The 16,599-nt window shown below is 38.1% G+C and overlaps 1 protein-coding gene across 1 annotated transcript; it reads left to right on the top strand.

Moving 5' to 3' along the window:
* Positions 1 to 309: 309 nt before the first annotated feature.
* sesn4 (sestrin 4) lies at positions 310 to 15,828 on the top strand. Its single transcript, XM_026225576.1, has 8 exons — positions 310 to 516; positions 7,930 to 8,127; positions 8,215 to 8,643; positions 9,097 to 9,211; positions 9,420 to 9,544; positions 10,197 to 10,363; positions 10,561 to 10,705; positions 13,608 to 15,828. The coding sequence occupies exons 1-8, from the start codon at positions 451 to 453 to the stop codon at positions 13,695 to 13,697; spliced, it is 1,335 nt and encodes a 444-aa protein (XP_026081361.1). The 5' UTR covers positions 310 to 450; the 3' UTR covers positions 13,698 to 15,828.
* Positions 15,829 to 16,599: the final 771 nt, after the last annotated feature.

The following is a 16,599-nucleotide window of genomic DNA, read 5'->3' as shown; positions in this document are numbered from 1 at the left end:
AACAGGACAAATTGTGTGCAATTTTTTTTATTAACTTCTTTAGTTTTATTATTAATCCAATATTTAAAGAGTGTAAACCAAAAATAAAAAATAAGTGCGCTATCGCAAACAGTTGTCAGGTAGCATTGCGTCATAAAAGTGGGCGGGCTTAAAGGGCTTTAACAGAAGTTCTCTTCCACCACATGCCCACGCTCATTGGCTCGGCTGTCGGACTATCACAGCCGTCACAATAATTGATTGGCCTTCGCTCAACTCTGAGACCCACCTCCCTAACGCTCTGATTGGACGGCATCACTGTGGAAGCGTCAGTCAATAGTTTTCTCGCTTAGTGACACTGCGGCTGTTTGTCCGGACATGTAGAGCTCATAGCGGCTTGGCCTTTGTTAGCGAGTCGGTGAGAAGAACCAAGGAAGCCAGAGCAGCCGCATTCATGCACATACAGAGAGGAAAATGATCATCTGCACGAAAAAAATGGATTATCGCTTTGGAACCCAGTGCCAGTTCATTCAAAATCAGGTAACATACATATAACGTTATATATATATATATAGTTATATGACTGAAGTGAAGATAATAAATGTAACTTAACGTTAAACCATAGATGTATCTAGACTCTTGCTGGGAAGTTTTAAAGTTGACAGTTCATCTAACGTTAACTTACTTAGCTAAAGCAGCGACTCTTTAAAATCGTTCATTCATTCATGTTTAAAACGCACTCAAACGTACAACTTACTTGTATCATTTTTTATAATACATATTCAACATATACATATACAGTCCCTCAATGAAAGAAAAGACTCGCAGTAAATAATAACCGTTATTTTCAAACACGAATGTCTTGATTCACAACGCCGATTCATTGAGTTAATTATTTAATGTTCCTGAAATCAACTTCATTTTTGACAAGATAAAAGTGTTTTCACCTTATAAAGCTGCTAGTTAGTGTTAATTTTACTTATACTTAACAACGTTTTAGCTGCAATAGTGATCCTATGACATATCATTTTATTTTGTTTTGTATTTTATGGAATGAAAAGCTTCGCAAAATCTATTGCATTTATGACAAAGAGTAATATAAGCTTAACTGTTATGTTGACTAGTCATAAAGCTGTGGATTTGAAAACACTGTTGTTGAATATGTCATGTATTAAAAGCAAAGCTTCACGAGGATTTAAGACTGCAGTCTGGGACAATCTCGAAAGCTTTTGGTGTAGAGTAAGCCTTGGTTTTGGTTTTACCAGAGATCTCAACATACATGACCTCAAGCTTTTTCTACCGATGCTGCTTCTGGCATGTTGAAGTTTTGTAGGTTTGAGACACTTCGTCACGTCTGAGCCTTTTGTTGAGTTGTTTTTAAGATGAATCCTTTTTTTTTACACACGAAGACAACTGATCTAGTGTTTTCGGGTCGTATCGACGAAGGAACATTCATTTCTTGAATATTCAACTCGTTCTTTTTTTCCTTCATTGTGTATTTATTACTCCTCTTTAAGTATAATCTGCTTGCGTATAAGCTTCTATGAAAATGAAAATCTGTAATTTGTCTGTAGTGCTGTCGTAGTGTAATTTTTCGCAGAACACAAAACCCTTTGTCGTTACAACCGTAAGCCGTTACACGACAATCTGCAGGGAAGATGCATTTATTAAAATTTCTTCATGCTTTACCCTTGTGTGTGTTTTCTCTTTCTCCCGTTTTGTATGATGTGATGCTGATGTACTGCCAATCAAAGTTGTTTTTCTCCCCTTTCGCCTGCAGTACCCCCCGCAGCCTGCGGGGGCCGCTGTTGTGACGGCGCTGCTCTGCATCCAGGAGAACAATAGAGGAATGTGTCATTTAAACATTTCTCAGAAATATGCTTTCATTTGCCAGCCCATAAAAAATCCCCTAGGCTTTTTCTTGGAATGTTAACATTATAAACTCGTTTTGTTTTTTCCCTCAACTAACCACTGGTCCATTTGTAAGTGAGAAGTATTATAATAGCATTGTATGTGTTCCAAAGCTCCCTGATGTGTTTCACTTAGAGAGCATTTTTTTAATGCCCTGACTCCCGACTATGCTGCTTTTGTAACCTCGTCATAACAGTAAGGTAAAATTAGTTTAAAATATGTAATGCATTGGCAACCTATTATGTAGCTTATCGCGTGCACGCACACACACATATGTTTGAGGCATAACTGACTATGATTGACTTCTGGAATTGAAGACCACAAAGATAACAAAATATCTGACATAACTGATTTCACTAGCAAACCAAGTCTTGGGCTTTCCAAATGCAAATGTGATTCATCAATAATCTGCCTTCACTGTTCGTCATATGCAAGCTGCTGAATGTATGTCATACTGTCTGTTTATGTAAATGTCAGTCTTCCTGGTCGTCTGACTGCATCCATATGTGGATTGCCGTGTTCATCCGTTTCTGTGTGTGTGTGTGTGTGTGTGTGTTTGCTGCCGGCCTTGTTTCAGTCCAACCCCCAGTGAGGTGCAGCTGGCTGTTTTGTTCTTCCTAGCTTCCAGGTTGGCAGGCCTAAATAGAGTTTCCTTTGTAGAGAGGGAGAGCGATGGGGTTTGTGCAACAGCAGTTGGGAATTTGGGACATTTGCGCAAGTCAAGGACTGAGGCCTTCAGGCCTTCTGAGAATGCAGATTGAATATCGCATCTTGCTCTTATTCTGGACTCAGGCCCTGAACTGAAGCCCCCTGTCATTTAGAGCCTCATGTTTAGAGTGTCCTCAAATGACAAAAGACGAGCGCTAGGCTTATGTTTATCTGTTTTATTTAAGTGGTGATATGTCCCACAATTAAAGGGATGGTTCATCCACACAAAAAAAAAATTCTGGCATCAGTTTCAAGTCTGTATGACCTAGTTTCTACTGCAAAACCCAGAAGACAATATTTTAAAGAATGTTGCACGTAAACAAAACAAAAAAAGTTTTGGTGGTCAGTAAATTTCATTGTATAGACACAAAAATAAAACAGGGTGCAGTAATGATGATAAAATGAAATTTTTGGGTGAGCTATCCCTTCAACGCCTCTATCACACTTTAAGGTTTTATATTTGTGTGTGTGTTTGTGTTTGACCAGCTTGAATAAACACATGAACTCATTCAAATCTCAACGCAAGAGTACATGTAAATATATTCAAATCTAAACACTGTTTTGTTTGTTCACGGAGAGATCTTGCGCTTTATTGTATCTTTAATATCTCACACAGATGTGGCTTTCTGTAGCACTTAAACTTGTTTTAAATCAAACAAATAACTGATTTATTATGTAAAGGCCATGTATGCTTTCATTGTTCATGGAAACAGGAATTATGATTGCCGAAAGTGGCACCTTTACCCAATAAACAAAATTTCAGCTGAATTTGAGGGACTCGCCAAGAGGAAATGAGACTGACTTCCTGTTTCGTTTTGACTTTTGGTAAAGACACGTCGTTGCATGTTACTGGTGCTGATGAGGCCTCCTGTATTGACAAAAAAAAAAAAAATCTCCTCGTTTCAAATCAACCTAACACTGTTGACCATGAGCTGTGAGCTGTTGTTATTTATTAACTTTATAAACCCTAATTGACAAGTCGAACCAACATCATCTATTAATTGCATCTTGGTAGCTTATATATACAAAAACCTTGGTTAACAGCATCTGCTGCAGGGTTTCATTGAGGCACATCTGTGTGGGTGTGTGAGCGTCTCATATGACTTGCATTAGTCTTTAATTTCCCTCTGAAGTTTCATTAGTAGTTAATTGCAAGTTGTTCTGTCTCATTCCAGGGATACAGATTCCCTCTTGCGATTTTCCGCAGCTGCTCATACAGGCTTTGAAATTAACACTCTGTATTGAACCACAATAGCATGATGAATATATCTGTATTTGGAGTCGCCTGTTTTTCTGGGTCACCACTGAGGAGTTTTGGGCTCTGAGACATGTGATCTGTTTACCAGGGAAAGTGCACCAGTGTCCCATTGGAGACTAGTGTTTGAACTGTTGCTTGAGGCTGACCTCAACATCTTAGTCTTGTTGAAATGACTTGTCCCGATGTGGCTTGTGCTTTATTGCCATTTTGGTTCTTGGCTGACCGTATTTTCACTTCTGTATTCAGCGCAAAATGCTTAGGGTATCTAAACAATAGGTGTTTCCCAGTTCACGTGCTCGTGCACTATTATATGCCATTTTAAAGTAAATAAAGCGAGTGCGCTAAACAAAAATACTTTAAAACAATTTTCACTCCGAAATTGCTAGTAGCTAAATTTGACGATTACAGAAATGACAAGTAATGCACTTTTGAAGTTTAACATGACATTTTAAAGTAGAAATACTGAAACATTTTCTTGTAAAATGTATAATAATTATTGTTTTATCTGAAAATAAAAAATTCAAAGTAGTATGTTAACGGGGAAGGAAGGCGAAATGTTGGTGAAGCGACACACAGAACATGCAGAGCTTTTAGTGACACTGACCTGATCGTCTAGATATTGGCTAAATATTAATTTGCTCACGTTTATTATCAATATTGTGGATTGTTTCCCAGTATAGTGGGAAACAATCCTAGTATGTGATATTAGATCAGTTATAGTGTTTGTCTGTGAGAGGGTGTCTTCCGTACCTCCTTCCAGTAAACGGCTGCTCCGGGGGGCTGGCTGGAGTTAGTCATGACGATGAGGGGGTCGGTTACACTTTCTGGGGTGGGGGGAGAGAAGAGGATGAGCTCTGATTGAAGCAAACATGAAAGTGGTCACGTATTGACTGAATTCCTTGTTACATAGTTACGAGGGACAACTGAGTGCTGTGGCCAAAACAACTCTGGGCCATCATAACTCTTCCTGACAGCACTGAAGATTCACACTGACAGCACGGCACATACTGCACCAAAAATCACTATACATTTTGTGTCTCCAGATACCACTTAAAATCACATTAAAGAATAGATATTATTTAGCCAGCTGAAAGTCTGTTGACTTTCTTCATTCGTTATTGTTGGGGAAAATATGTGGGTAACAAATTACACCCAGGCCTATGGATTGCCTGACAGAAAGGAAAGGGTTATAAATAGTTCTGGAGGACAGCTGAGATAGCACGTGCATAGATAAGAAAGAAAAGGGACACCAGAAAATAACAGATCACAGTGTTTTGTTTTTGATTTCTTATCTAGCACTTCATAAACATCTCTCCAGACAGGTTCCTCAAGTAAATATTCATGAAAAGAAATGATCTTAAAAACTAGACTAAGCCCTCGGTCAATATTTACTTCTTAACCCAGTCTAACATGCATTTCCAATGAAATGTAGTTCTGCATTGCGGTGCAGACAGTGGTTTGTAACTGTTCTGGAAAATGTGTCAGCCTAACCTATATTTACTGAGGTATTTGAATACCTGAAACTTAACATTTGATATTTACAATGTTTTATTTTTTTATTTTTTTTATGACACTGCATCTGGTTAATGACTAATTTTAAAAGAGGCAACTTAATGAAAAAGGAACAAAGACGGTCTTCTATCAAGGAAAAAGATCTGGGTCAATGTGGAGCTGAAAGCTGCGATATGTTTCTGCCCGAGATACAGGTGTCTTGTCATTCAACAGACTTGAGGCTTGCGAAATATGTGCAAGCAAAACATGCCATACAAAGCATCACAGACTAACGTTACAGTAACCTAGAAAGTCTGGCATTTAGATAGTCCAGATCAAGTGCCTATCACGGTCTATTTTTACATAACTTCCATAGGTTTGTTGTGTGCCGAATGACACACTACACTACACACTATGTACTCTGCTGACTAGTATATTAACATTTATAAGGTTATTTTTTCATCCAACACTATAATAGCCCGTCCCCATGTGCTTCATAATGAAAAGATGCAGCAGTGTATGAAATGTTCAACATTCCACACTTCATTCTTTTTGGTTAAGTACCTCATCAAGGTATTTGAAGTGCACATTTTCCTTTTTGGAATTTCCAGTGTTAATGGTATGTGATAAATGTCAATATCAAATCAGGGCTCTAGACCGCAACAATTGTTTTGAGAATGTGCGTGTTAAAATTTGACATGGTCACATATGTGCGAGTGCATGGTCTAGGCTGCTCCAAAGCGTCTGCTCTGCTCCATACAGCGTGCGCTGCAGAGTCACAGCACAGTCCGATTTCATAGATCACGTGAAGAGACGGAGAGAGGCGCTTTCATTGCAAGCACTTTGGGTGTATAGCCTGGTTTATAATAAACAGGAAGTGTTTGTCCGACCTCAACAAGTTTACAAGGGGATGCAGAAGTTTTGCGAGCGAACCATAGAACCACCTTTAAAATTGCCTTCAAGTTCCGTTGAACTTCGATAATGTGACATATTTCTGTGTTTAATTCCCATGTTATCCTAAGCCACTTAGCCTTTGTTACATCATCAGAAAAATGAAGTAGTTTCAGAGTCGAGACTGTAACAGTTTGGTGCACAATAATAAAAAAAAAAATGGCAAAAAATGATTAAAAATGTTCTCTTACTCTAGTCCAGTGAAACCCATTTTCACCAGTCTGCTTCAGTCTCCAGTCTCCTGTTTTTTCCTCTGCTCGAGGGGAGTGCGCAGGATTTCCATAATCCCACAGTCAGACACAAAGCAGGCCAAAGGCGCAAACACAAGGCCTTCACAGTCAGTATTTAAAAACATGAAGACATGTATCAGCAGATCTCCTTAACACCAGTCAAACAGGGATATCAAGGACACTGTATTTGCGATTTTTCACTTTGACTTCCCTTCCACAAATTGTCTAAAACAGACTCCCTTTGCTAAATACGGACAATTAAATCACAATTCACGTGCAAAAGTCGTGCCTGTGATTTATACATGGGTATGGTGTCAGTAGACGTTTTTATAAGCTGGATGTATTTTAAGCATCTTGGGGTGGAAAATTGGGAGATTGAGGTGTACAGATGTCTGTCTAGTTGTCTGTATACTAAAGAAGGCTGAAATGGCAGTGGGTCGCTGTTAGTGTACAATGTCTATTACTGTCCATACCCACAGGACCCGCTGTGTTTGTTTGCTACTATGATGAACGCTGCAATACTAGTAAATGTTATTTTAAGGTGGTTAAAATAACTGGTTACATTGACTATGAAATCTGTTTTTATTTTTCTGGACTCCGTTTTAATGGCAAAATTAGTTTATTAATAAAAAAATAAAAAATATAACTTTTTTTTTTTAGGGCTCTATTTTGTCTTATTTTCCTTTTCATGATAAACAAATGAAGGCATAAAACATTAAAACACATTTTCTTGTAAGCCAGTAAAAATTAAACCTTTTTTGTGCTGCACAACAGGTGAACTGTTAAAACATGGAAGAAAAATTGTGATTTATTGCTTAAAATCGTTATCATTTTTCATTAGTAGTAGTATTATTATAAGATGTACATTAAACTGTAAAAAAGTAATATATTTCTGACACAATTTCTTCAAGTTTGACCAGGCTTTTATTTTGACAGATTGTCATCAAGAGTTCTGTGTGTGTGTGTGTGTGTTAATGATATGATTACTTTTTTTGATTTTCTAACATGAAACGGTCAAAAGCTCATGAAGTGCTGTCCATGTGTTCATATCCTCATTTAGTGAGATGACGGAGCATCACGCTCACTTCAGTGTGTGTTGTAAATGAAACCATTCATTCACACAGACACACTGAACATGCAGGATTCTTGTTTAAAAGGCTTTTTGCAGCTCAGTATTCACCGACAATAGCTCATATCACAATCTGATTTAAGTGAGCCTACCTACTTTAGATTAATTCATCCACAATTTTGCTAATTCTGTGCAATTCCATTTTTATGACTAGATTCTGTATGTGTTTTCCGCAAGTTGAAACGCACTGCACGGGTGTTTTTCATTCACTAAATGCACTTTTTATCTCCATTTTGTTTGTCAGATTCTCATAGCTGTTTTGTTCTTTTTGGCAGGTGATGGTGAACTCCGAGAAAGAGCGTGCTTCTCTCTTGTGTATGAAGGCTCTGGCCAACAGGGGGCGTCTGGACACGGTGTCTCAGCAGATGGCCTCTCACCCACAGTATCTGGAAAGTTTCCTTCGCACACAGCACTACATCCTCTATATGGATGGCCCATTGCCCCAGCCCTACCGCCACTACATTGCCATCATGGTAAGAACAGAACGAACATGCTCTACAGTCAATCTCAGGCTCAAATAATATCTCTGTGTAACTGATGAAAATGAATTTGTGTTTCAGGCTGCAGCGCGGCATCACTGTAGGTACCTGGTGTCTCTGCACTCGGCTCAGTTTCTGCGTGTTGGTGGAGACCCGTTATGGCTTCAGGGGTTGGAGGCCGCACCCCCGCGTCTACAGCACCTTGATCACATCAACAAGGTCCTGGCCCATCAGCCTTGGCTCACGGCTCGCTCTCACATACAGGCCCTGCTCAAGACAGGAGAGCAGTGCTGGTCTCTGGCAGAGCTGGTTCAGGCCGTGGTTCTGCTGGCCCACTGTCACTCCCTCTGCAGTTTCGTTTTCGGTTCTGGTTCTGACTCGGACTCCACTCCCACTCCCAGAGTGCATCACGGCACTCCTCCTGGCTACTGTCTCTGTGACGCTGCCAATGGCAACACCGCTTTTTCGCCACCCCCTGCTGGACCCACAGAGAAGGCACCACGACGAAGGGTACAGATGATCATTCACAACAGTTTCAGTTGCTTAAAAGAGGTTTTGATTCTAAATAAAGGTTGTGTAGAGAACTAATCTCATACATTGTACAGCAAAGAGTTGTCACAGTATGAAAATGTCAGTAGTCATTACTCATACCAGGAAGATTTCAAATCAATTTGTTATTTAGCATTACTTTTAAATGTGATATTACTGTCTTAACTTTTTTAATAAAATAGCATTTAATATAAAATAGTAGTTTTTAAGAATTTCTCAATTACAAAAACATTGCCTAAAATTTTAAGTAAAAGAAAAAATCTGTTTTTTATATGTATATATATATATATATATATATATGTATATGTGTGTACCATATCAGCTTGGTACTTAATTAACAATTTGTGTTAAGTCAGTTTTATAATACAGGCATGACCTGCATGGTTTGTTCTTAATATTTTGCTCTTTTTTTAGTCCTTAGACTCCAGCTGTGAAGTTGCTTGCCTTCTAGAACAAATAAAAAAATCACAGGAGGAGATCAAGGAAAGAAAAGGAGACCGACTCCATTCACAGACACTCCTACATGCAGGTAAGATGTTGTTCATCAGTTTAAAGTCAGTGTGTCATGTAACCATGTTTCCCAATGCTGCTGTAAACAGGATGTGTAATTTTGGATTGGGTTGAGTGTTTAGAGAGTTTATTTTTACACAAGGGCTTTTTCTTGTGTATATATCACTCCCTCATGGACCCTCTTTCGTAACTTGCCTCTCTCTTTCTCAAATGCAACTCCATATCAGATGTGGAGAAGGAGGACGAGGCAGTGTTCTCCGCGGACCCCTCCCGCTTCGTCTCAGACCCAGAATTCGGCTACCAGGAATTTGCCAGACGGGAGGAGGACCATTTCCAAGTATTCCGGGTGCAGGTGGGGACAGAGACTTTGCATTGGGTGTCACCTAGCAAAAGTAGCATAAAAGGGTAATATGGGTCAGAATTACAGCTCATGGCCTTCCTTTCTCCAGACTGTCAGCACTTAACATTACTCTTAAAACCTGGCTACATATTCTACATTTGATTGGAATGGGAGTTGTATGCCACTCCTATAGTGAAATGTATATGTGTGTGTGTGTGTTTAAAAATATATATTTTAAAATAGTTTGTTTTATAACAAGTTATATTTTGAATTTTGGGGTCATAAATAAATAAATACCTTTATTCAAGAAGAATGCATTATATTGATCAAAACTAAGAGCACATTTATAGTGTAACTAAAATATTTTAAATATATGCTGTTCTTTTCAATTAATAAAAAACTTAAAGACTTGATGATAATATTCATAATAATAAATGTTGACCCCAATGACCCCATATTTTTGAATGTAAGTTTATATATGGAAAGAACTGCAAGTTCTTTTTGTTTTGTTATTTTCTCCCCAAAAAAACATTTGGAGAAACCTGTTTAAAAAGGTAATTTACACTAATGATGCAGAAATGATGCACTTTACCTCTAACAGACTTTAAGTATACTGCAGTACATTGATGTTATGAATGCTTGATTTATTTGTCTTTCTGTGCAGGACTATTCATGGGAGGATCACGGCTTCTCATTGGTGAACAGGCTCTACTCTGATATAGGGCACTTGTTAGACGAGCGATTCCGCAGTGTGGCCTCCCTCCCTTTCCCTCACAGCCCCGATCTCAAACGAGCCATCTGGAACTACATTCATTGTATCTACGGTATCAGGTACCTTGGTTCCCTGGTTTTTCGCAATTTTGGATTTTGGTGCCAGTTTGCATTCTGAATACAAAAGAAACACGAAATTAAATATAATGACAAGCTTTCAACTCCATAATCACTCCTTGTGACTCATCAACTACTTTTGAGAATGCTTAAAAAAGGCACAAAAACAAAAGCACTTACATTGACACGTTTGCCCTCAGATATGATGACTACGATTATGGGGAAGTCAACCGACTACTTGAGCGTGGACTGAAACTTTATATTAAAGCTGTGGCCTGCTTTCCCGACGCCAGAAAGACCCCTCTATGCCCACTGTCCTGGGCTCCTGTCAAAGCTTCAGACAAGGTGATTTTCTATCAAAACTTGTGCTGTGTACACTTCAGTAACATCTACTTAAAGCCTAATGTGTCATATTTGATGCACAAATTCTTTCAATTATCTTTAACCAGTATTGGTTTTCGGTATTGTTTTTTTTTTTTTATCTTGGAACGCGGGGGGCCAATAGCCGATATAAAGCTGTGGGTGTGTGTATATATACAGTATTGTTCAAAATAATAGCAGTACAATGTGACTAACCAGAATAATCAAGGTTTTTCGTATATTTATTTATTGCTACGTGGCAAACAAGTTACCAGTAGGTTCAGTAGATTCTCAGAAAACAAATGAGACCCAGCATTCATGATATGCACGCTCTTAAGGCTGTGCAATTGGGCAATTAGTTGAATTAGTTGAAAGGGGTGTGTTCAAAAAAATAGCAGTGTGGCATTCAATCACTGAGGTCATCAATTTTGTGAAGAAACAGGTGTGAATCAGGTGGCCCCTATTTAAGGATGAAGCCAACACTTGTTGAACATGCATTTGAAAGCTGAGGAAAATGGGTCGTTCAAGACATTGTTCAGAAGAACAGCGTACTTTGATTAAAAAGTTGATTAGAGAGGGGAAAACCTATAAAGAGGTGCAAAAAATGATAGGCTGTTCAGCTAAAATGATCTCCAATGCCTTAAAATGGAGAGCAAAACCAGAGAGACGTGGAAGAAAACGGAAGACAACCATCAAAATGGATAGAAGAATAACCAGAATGGCAAAGGCTCAGCCAATGATCACCTCCAGGATGATCAAAGACAGTCTGGAGTTACCTGTAAGTACTGTGACAGTTAGAAGACGTCTGTGTGAAGCTAATCTATTTTCAAGAATCCCCCGCAAAGTCCCTCTGTTAAAAAAAAGCATGTGCAGAAGAGGTTACAATTTGCCAAAGAACACATCAACTGGCCTAAAGAGAAATGGAGGAACATTTTGTGGACTGATGAGAGTAAAATTGTTCTTTTTGGGTCCAAGGGCCACAGGCAGTTTGTGAGACGACCCCCAAACTCTGAATTCAAGCCACAGTACACAGTGAAGACAGTGAAGCATGGAGGTGCAAGCATCATGATATGGGCATGTTTCTCCTACTATGGTGTTGGGCCTATTTATCGCATACCAGGGATCATGGATCAGTTTGCATATGTTAAAATACTTGAAGAGGTCATGTTGCCCTATGCTGAAGAGGACATGCCCTTGAAATGGTTGTTTCAACAAGACAATGACCCAAAACACACTAGTAAACGGGCAAAGTCTTGGTTCCAAACCAACAAAATTAATGTTATGGAGTGGCCAGCCCAATCTCCAGACCTTAATCCAATTGAGAACTTGTGGGGTGATATCAAAAATGCTGTTTCTGAAGCAAAACCAAGAAATGTGAATGAATTGTGGATTGTTGTTAAAGAATCATGGAGTGGAATAACAGCTGAGAGGTGCCACAAGTTGGTTGACTCCATGCCACACAGATGTCAAGCAGTTTTAAAAAACTGTGGTCAAACAACTAAATATTAGTTTAGTGATTCACAGGATTGCTAAATCCCAGAAAAAAAAAAATGTTTGTACAAAATAGTTTTGAGTTTGTACAGTCAAAGGTAGACACTGCTATTTTTTTGAACACACCCCTTTCAACTAATTGCCCAATTGCACAGCCTTAAGAGCGTGCATATCATGAATGCTGGGTCTTGTTTGTTTTCTGACAATCTACTGAACCTACTGGTAACTTGTTTGCCACGTAGCAATAAAAAATATACTAAAAACCTTGATTATTCTGGTTAGTCACATTGTAATGCTATTATTTTGAACAATACTGTATATACAGTGTGTGTATGTATGCATGTATTTATATGTAAGAAATTTATTTAAGAAATTTAAAATCATTTGACAATGGATTGAAAAATAAATGTTTCAAAAAAAATTATACTTTAGATGACAAAGTATTTTTCACAAATAATTAAATATTTAATAAAAAAATATAATTAAAAAGGATGTAACCACTGTAATCAACGGGTCAGGTGAATGCATAAAGCGCAGGATCATTTGAAATCATGTTTAAAGTTTAAACCATTTAATTCACACGGACCGACCATCACACAGAGAACATGCGATCATGCTGGATAAAAATGCACACTTCACAAGATCTCACAGATGGATTCGACGACAGTAAACAAGAGAAGAGAGTGTGAGCACTGTGTGCGCTCAGGGGCAGCATTTCTCAGCGCCGTCAAAATAAAAGTCTCTCCTCGGACACATTGGCCAAGCAGAAAAACTTATTGGCCAAAGCCCAATATTTGAAAAATGCCAAAATATCGGCCTTTTCCATTGACCACTAATCATGATCAACTTTACTGAAAAAGTTCAACACAATTTACTTCATGCATCCGTCTGACTGTCTTTTGGTATAGTTCTAAAAACATCTTCAGGTTGTCTTTTTGCTGTAAAATCTTATTGTTAGTAAAATTTCAACAGTTTTTACAGATTAATTTTTATTTATTTATTAACTATTCATTTGTTCGTCTCTGTCATCAATGTATTGCACTGCATGATGTGTTTTGCCCCCACAATAAAAACTACAGAGCTTTGATCATCATTTTAGCTATGATATATTATTGGGAGATCTGAGGTGTTTTTTCCTTGTAGAGTGGGAGCTCCATATTATCCTATCTTACTAATGAGCTATAGAAAGCCTGATGTATAAAATATGATACTCAACAACACATGCTTTTAACCTTTTTTTTTTGTTTTATTAAACCTTTCCATTTCATTTTTGTTATTTTGAGCTTGCCATGAAAGTGCTACTAACATGGTGTTAAAAAAATAATAAAATGTACCATTTACTTAAAATGGCTTAAAGTGTTTTAAAACAAATCTTTCTGTCGTTTTTGTCTTTTAGGTTCATGTAAATTTGTTAGTGATGGAGGCACGTCTGCAGGCCGAGCTGCTGTATGCGCTCAGAGCCATCACTCAATACATGATCGCATAAGAGCCTTCAGCGCCACAGAGGGACACGGTACAACGAAATACAAGCAGAGCTCTATCTCTCCGTCTCTGTATTTATTGCCTTTGAGTTTACCGGTGTGACGTAAGGTACTGCTGTGAAACATTTCTTTGCCAAAGGTGAAACTTTAGAAGAAAAAGGTGCAAAGCAGTCTCTCTCACTGTCCTTTGCATGTTTCTCCTACTTCGTTTCGTTTCTTTTGTGTGCGTACTCTTCTTTTTCTACCTTTGATGGTTAATGTGCAATTATTTTTATTCTGTTGTTGTTGTTGTTATTAATGTTGTCCCATTTGCTTTTTGCTGTTACTATTCAATTGACTGACAAAGTGAGAGAGAAATTGTCCAACTGGTCATGGCCAATATGAGTAACTGTTTACAGAAAATGAGTGAGTGGACAAAGGCGCTTTGCTGAACATGGCTTCCAGATATTTCGTTTGAATGTAGAATTGTGAAACCAGAGCAAAATTCAACAAAGAGTACGAGAAGGTTCAACGGCTGCAACTTTCTTTTTAAATGAGCACTTTTAATGTGGTGTCTATTTATAGAATATCTCAATAAGCTTTCAGCTGTGGCTTCTATCAGCACCAAGAAGGTCATCTAAGTACTGTTTTCACTCATTTAGATTGATTAGCATTGATGTTGTCTTCCAAAATCTCCCACTCGCTCTTCTCTCTGCATGGGTGTTGTAAGTGATTAAAATGGCTACATTTATAGGGTCCATAATTATCATCCGATTCATCTCAGCAGGCATCTAAACCGCTTTACAATGTGAAGATCTAAATTTGACGGGTTCAAAGCAGTGAAACGGAATTGCTTTTTCTAAACGACTTTTCTTTGTGGTCGTGTTTCTCAGTTTACTTAGGGTGGACAATCGTGTTTTACCCGCTCTATAAAAATGGCCAAATTAACACGGTATGTATTTAACTCTATTACATCATATGCTAATTTGGAAAACTGTTCAAATACTATTTAAAAGTAGGTCTTTAATTTTGATAGGCGGCAGGTAATTTGCCCACTGAAGTGATTCTGAAAGGACCAGCATTTAGCGTTTAGGTTAGTGTTGTGCTGGAGTCTCCAGTGAAAACATCTGGATCAGCAACAATTAGGACTTGTTTTAAAATATTTTACCATGTAAAAATAAAAAGTCACCTTGTAATGTGAAAAAGTAACTCAGAATAAGCTTAAAATGTGAGTTTAATGTTGACACGCTGGTGTAGATCAAATGAAGGAGTTATAAGACGCATAAAGGTTCGCGGTCAGCCTTTTTTTTTTTTTGCACTGAACCTTTTGCACAAAACCCTACAAGTGTGGTTGCAGCTGGCAGCTGTTATTGTTACAAAAACGCTTGGAGAAATGATGGCCCCTCTGATGCCATGAATATATTCAGTGTCCAGTTTTGTTGACAAGGCCAAATACCTGTACTGTGTTAAACTCTTATCGGTCTGGTTACCTAATTACAGTTGGCAGAATGACTTGGGCAACACCTATAGTTGGTTTTGTGTGTTTATTTTTGAACATTATTGCATTACTTCTGTTCCTGTTTTAGCATCTTGTCAATTTGAGGGAGGGGGATGTTGTTGGTGTCAGTTTTGCTCATGTCTGAACTGTTTAGATTAAGAAACCAAGGTATGTAAATCAGCAGAAATGTGTACAGGAGCCGCAGTGGTGCCTTTTGACTACTGATGAGTCATTGCTCATCAGTATGGCTAAACTGGACTAAAGTCTCCGAGCTAAGCCTCGTGCTACTGCATTAATTCAAGCTGAGAATGGAAGATGTTCATCATCCGGTTATGCACATCGGGAGGCATTCGTCAGGAGCAGAATAGAACTGTAGCACGGCTATTCTTCCTTAAGCGGGACTGTCTTAAATGCTTGTTCTTGAACGGTGGTCTGCCACATCCCTGAAACGTGGACACTTCCATCTCAGACTGTGCCTCAGCGCTGGAGACTGAACGAGCATGGCTATTGCCGAAATGTTTATTTACCACGTAAATGTAGGAACTATAAAAATTTAAACTAAACAAAAGAAAAAAACGAAAAAACTTGAAAAATGAGCAAAAAAAAAGTTTTGAAATGTGAAAGCGTATTTTTTCTATAAAGACATGCAATACCATCAATGTGTCTTGTTTTCTTTATTTAGTCACTAAGTCTAACAAAAAAATGTTTTTATAGTTTGGATTTGGAAAATTAACTTTATGGTTGCAAATAATTCACTAATTTCTTAACTCGAATGGTTTATATTGTCAGAGTGCCAGACTGAGCACTAAGTTGGCATGGCAATCATTTGGGAATCCATTTTTAATAATGGCGTCTGAAACTACTAGTGCAATCCTGCCATCTAGTGCCACATCTCCATTCATATTTCTTTGTGGAAAATCACACCAGAAATTCAGACATTATCAGAAAATATTCCAGCATTAATACTAGCGTTTTGGAGTATGTGAAGCTTGTAATTTTATAAAAGCAATTAGGCCATGTGAACTCTTTTGGTAAAAGTCTGTGTTGTCTGATCTGACAAGCTGTTAAACATTTAGAGTTTACTGCCCCCTGGAGGTCTGTTGTTTTTGATATAACCTCATCTGAACAAGCCTTCAGGATTAGGCCTATTAGAAAATGACGTACAGTTAAAAGTACAGTTTTCAATATTGGTGCCAACCCGGAAAATTAATATCACAGGTGTTGTTGATAATTTATCCTGAATCTGGAACATTTAATTTCACATTTCGTATGTATGGCTACTCGAAGTAGGCTATATTAACATTTATACACTAAACGGTTAATACATAATTATGTGAATGTTGTTTACTACTACTTTATTTACTTAATAAGTTGCTTTCAATTTAATGAAAGCCCAGCACAGTTGCTTATGTCAAATGAATGGACCAACG

This window comes from Carassius auratus, chromosome 39, assembly GCF_003368295.1.
Source record: "Carassius auratus strain Wakin chromosome 39, ASM336829v1, whole genome shotgun sequence".
NCBI lineage: Eukaryota > Metazoa > Chordata > Actinopteri > Cypriniformes > Cyprinidae > Carassius > Carassius auratus.
This window is presented reverse-complemented; position numbering and strand designations above follow the sequence as displayed.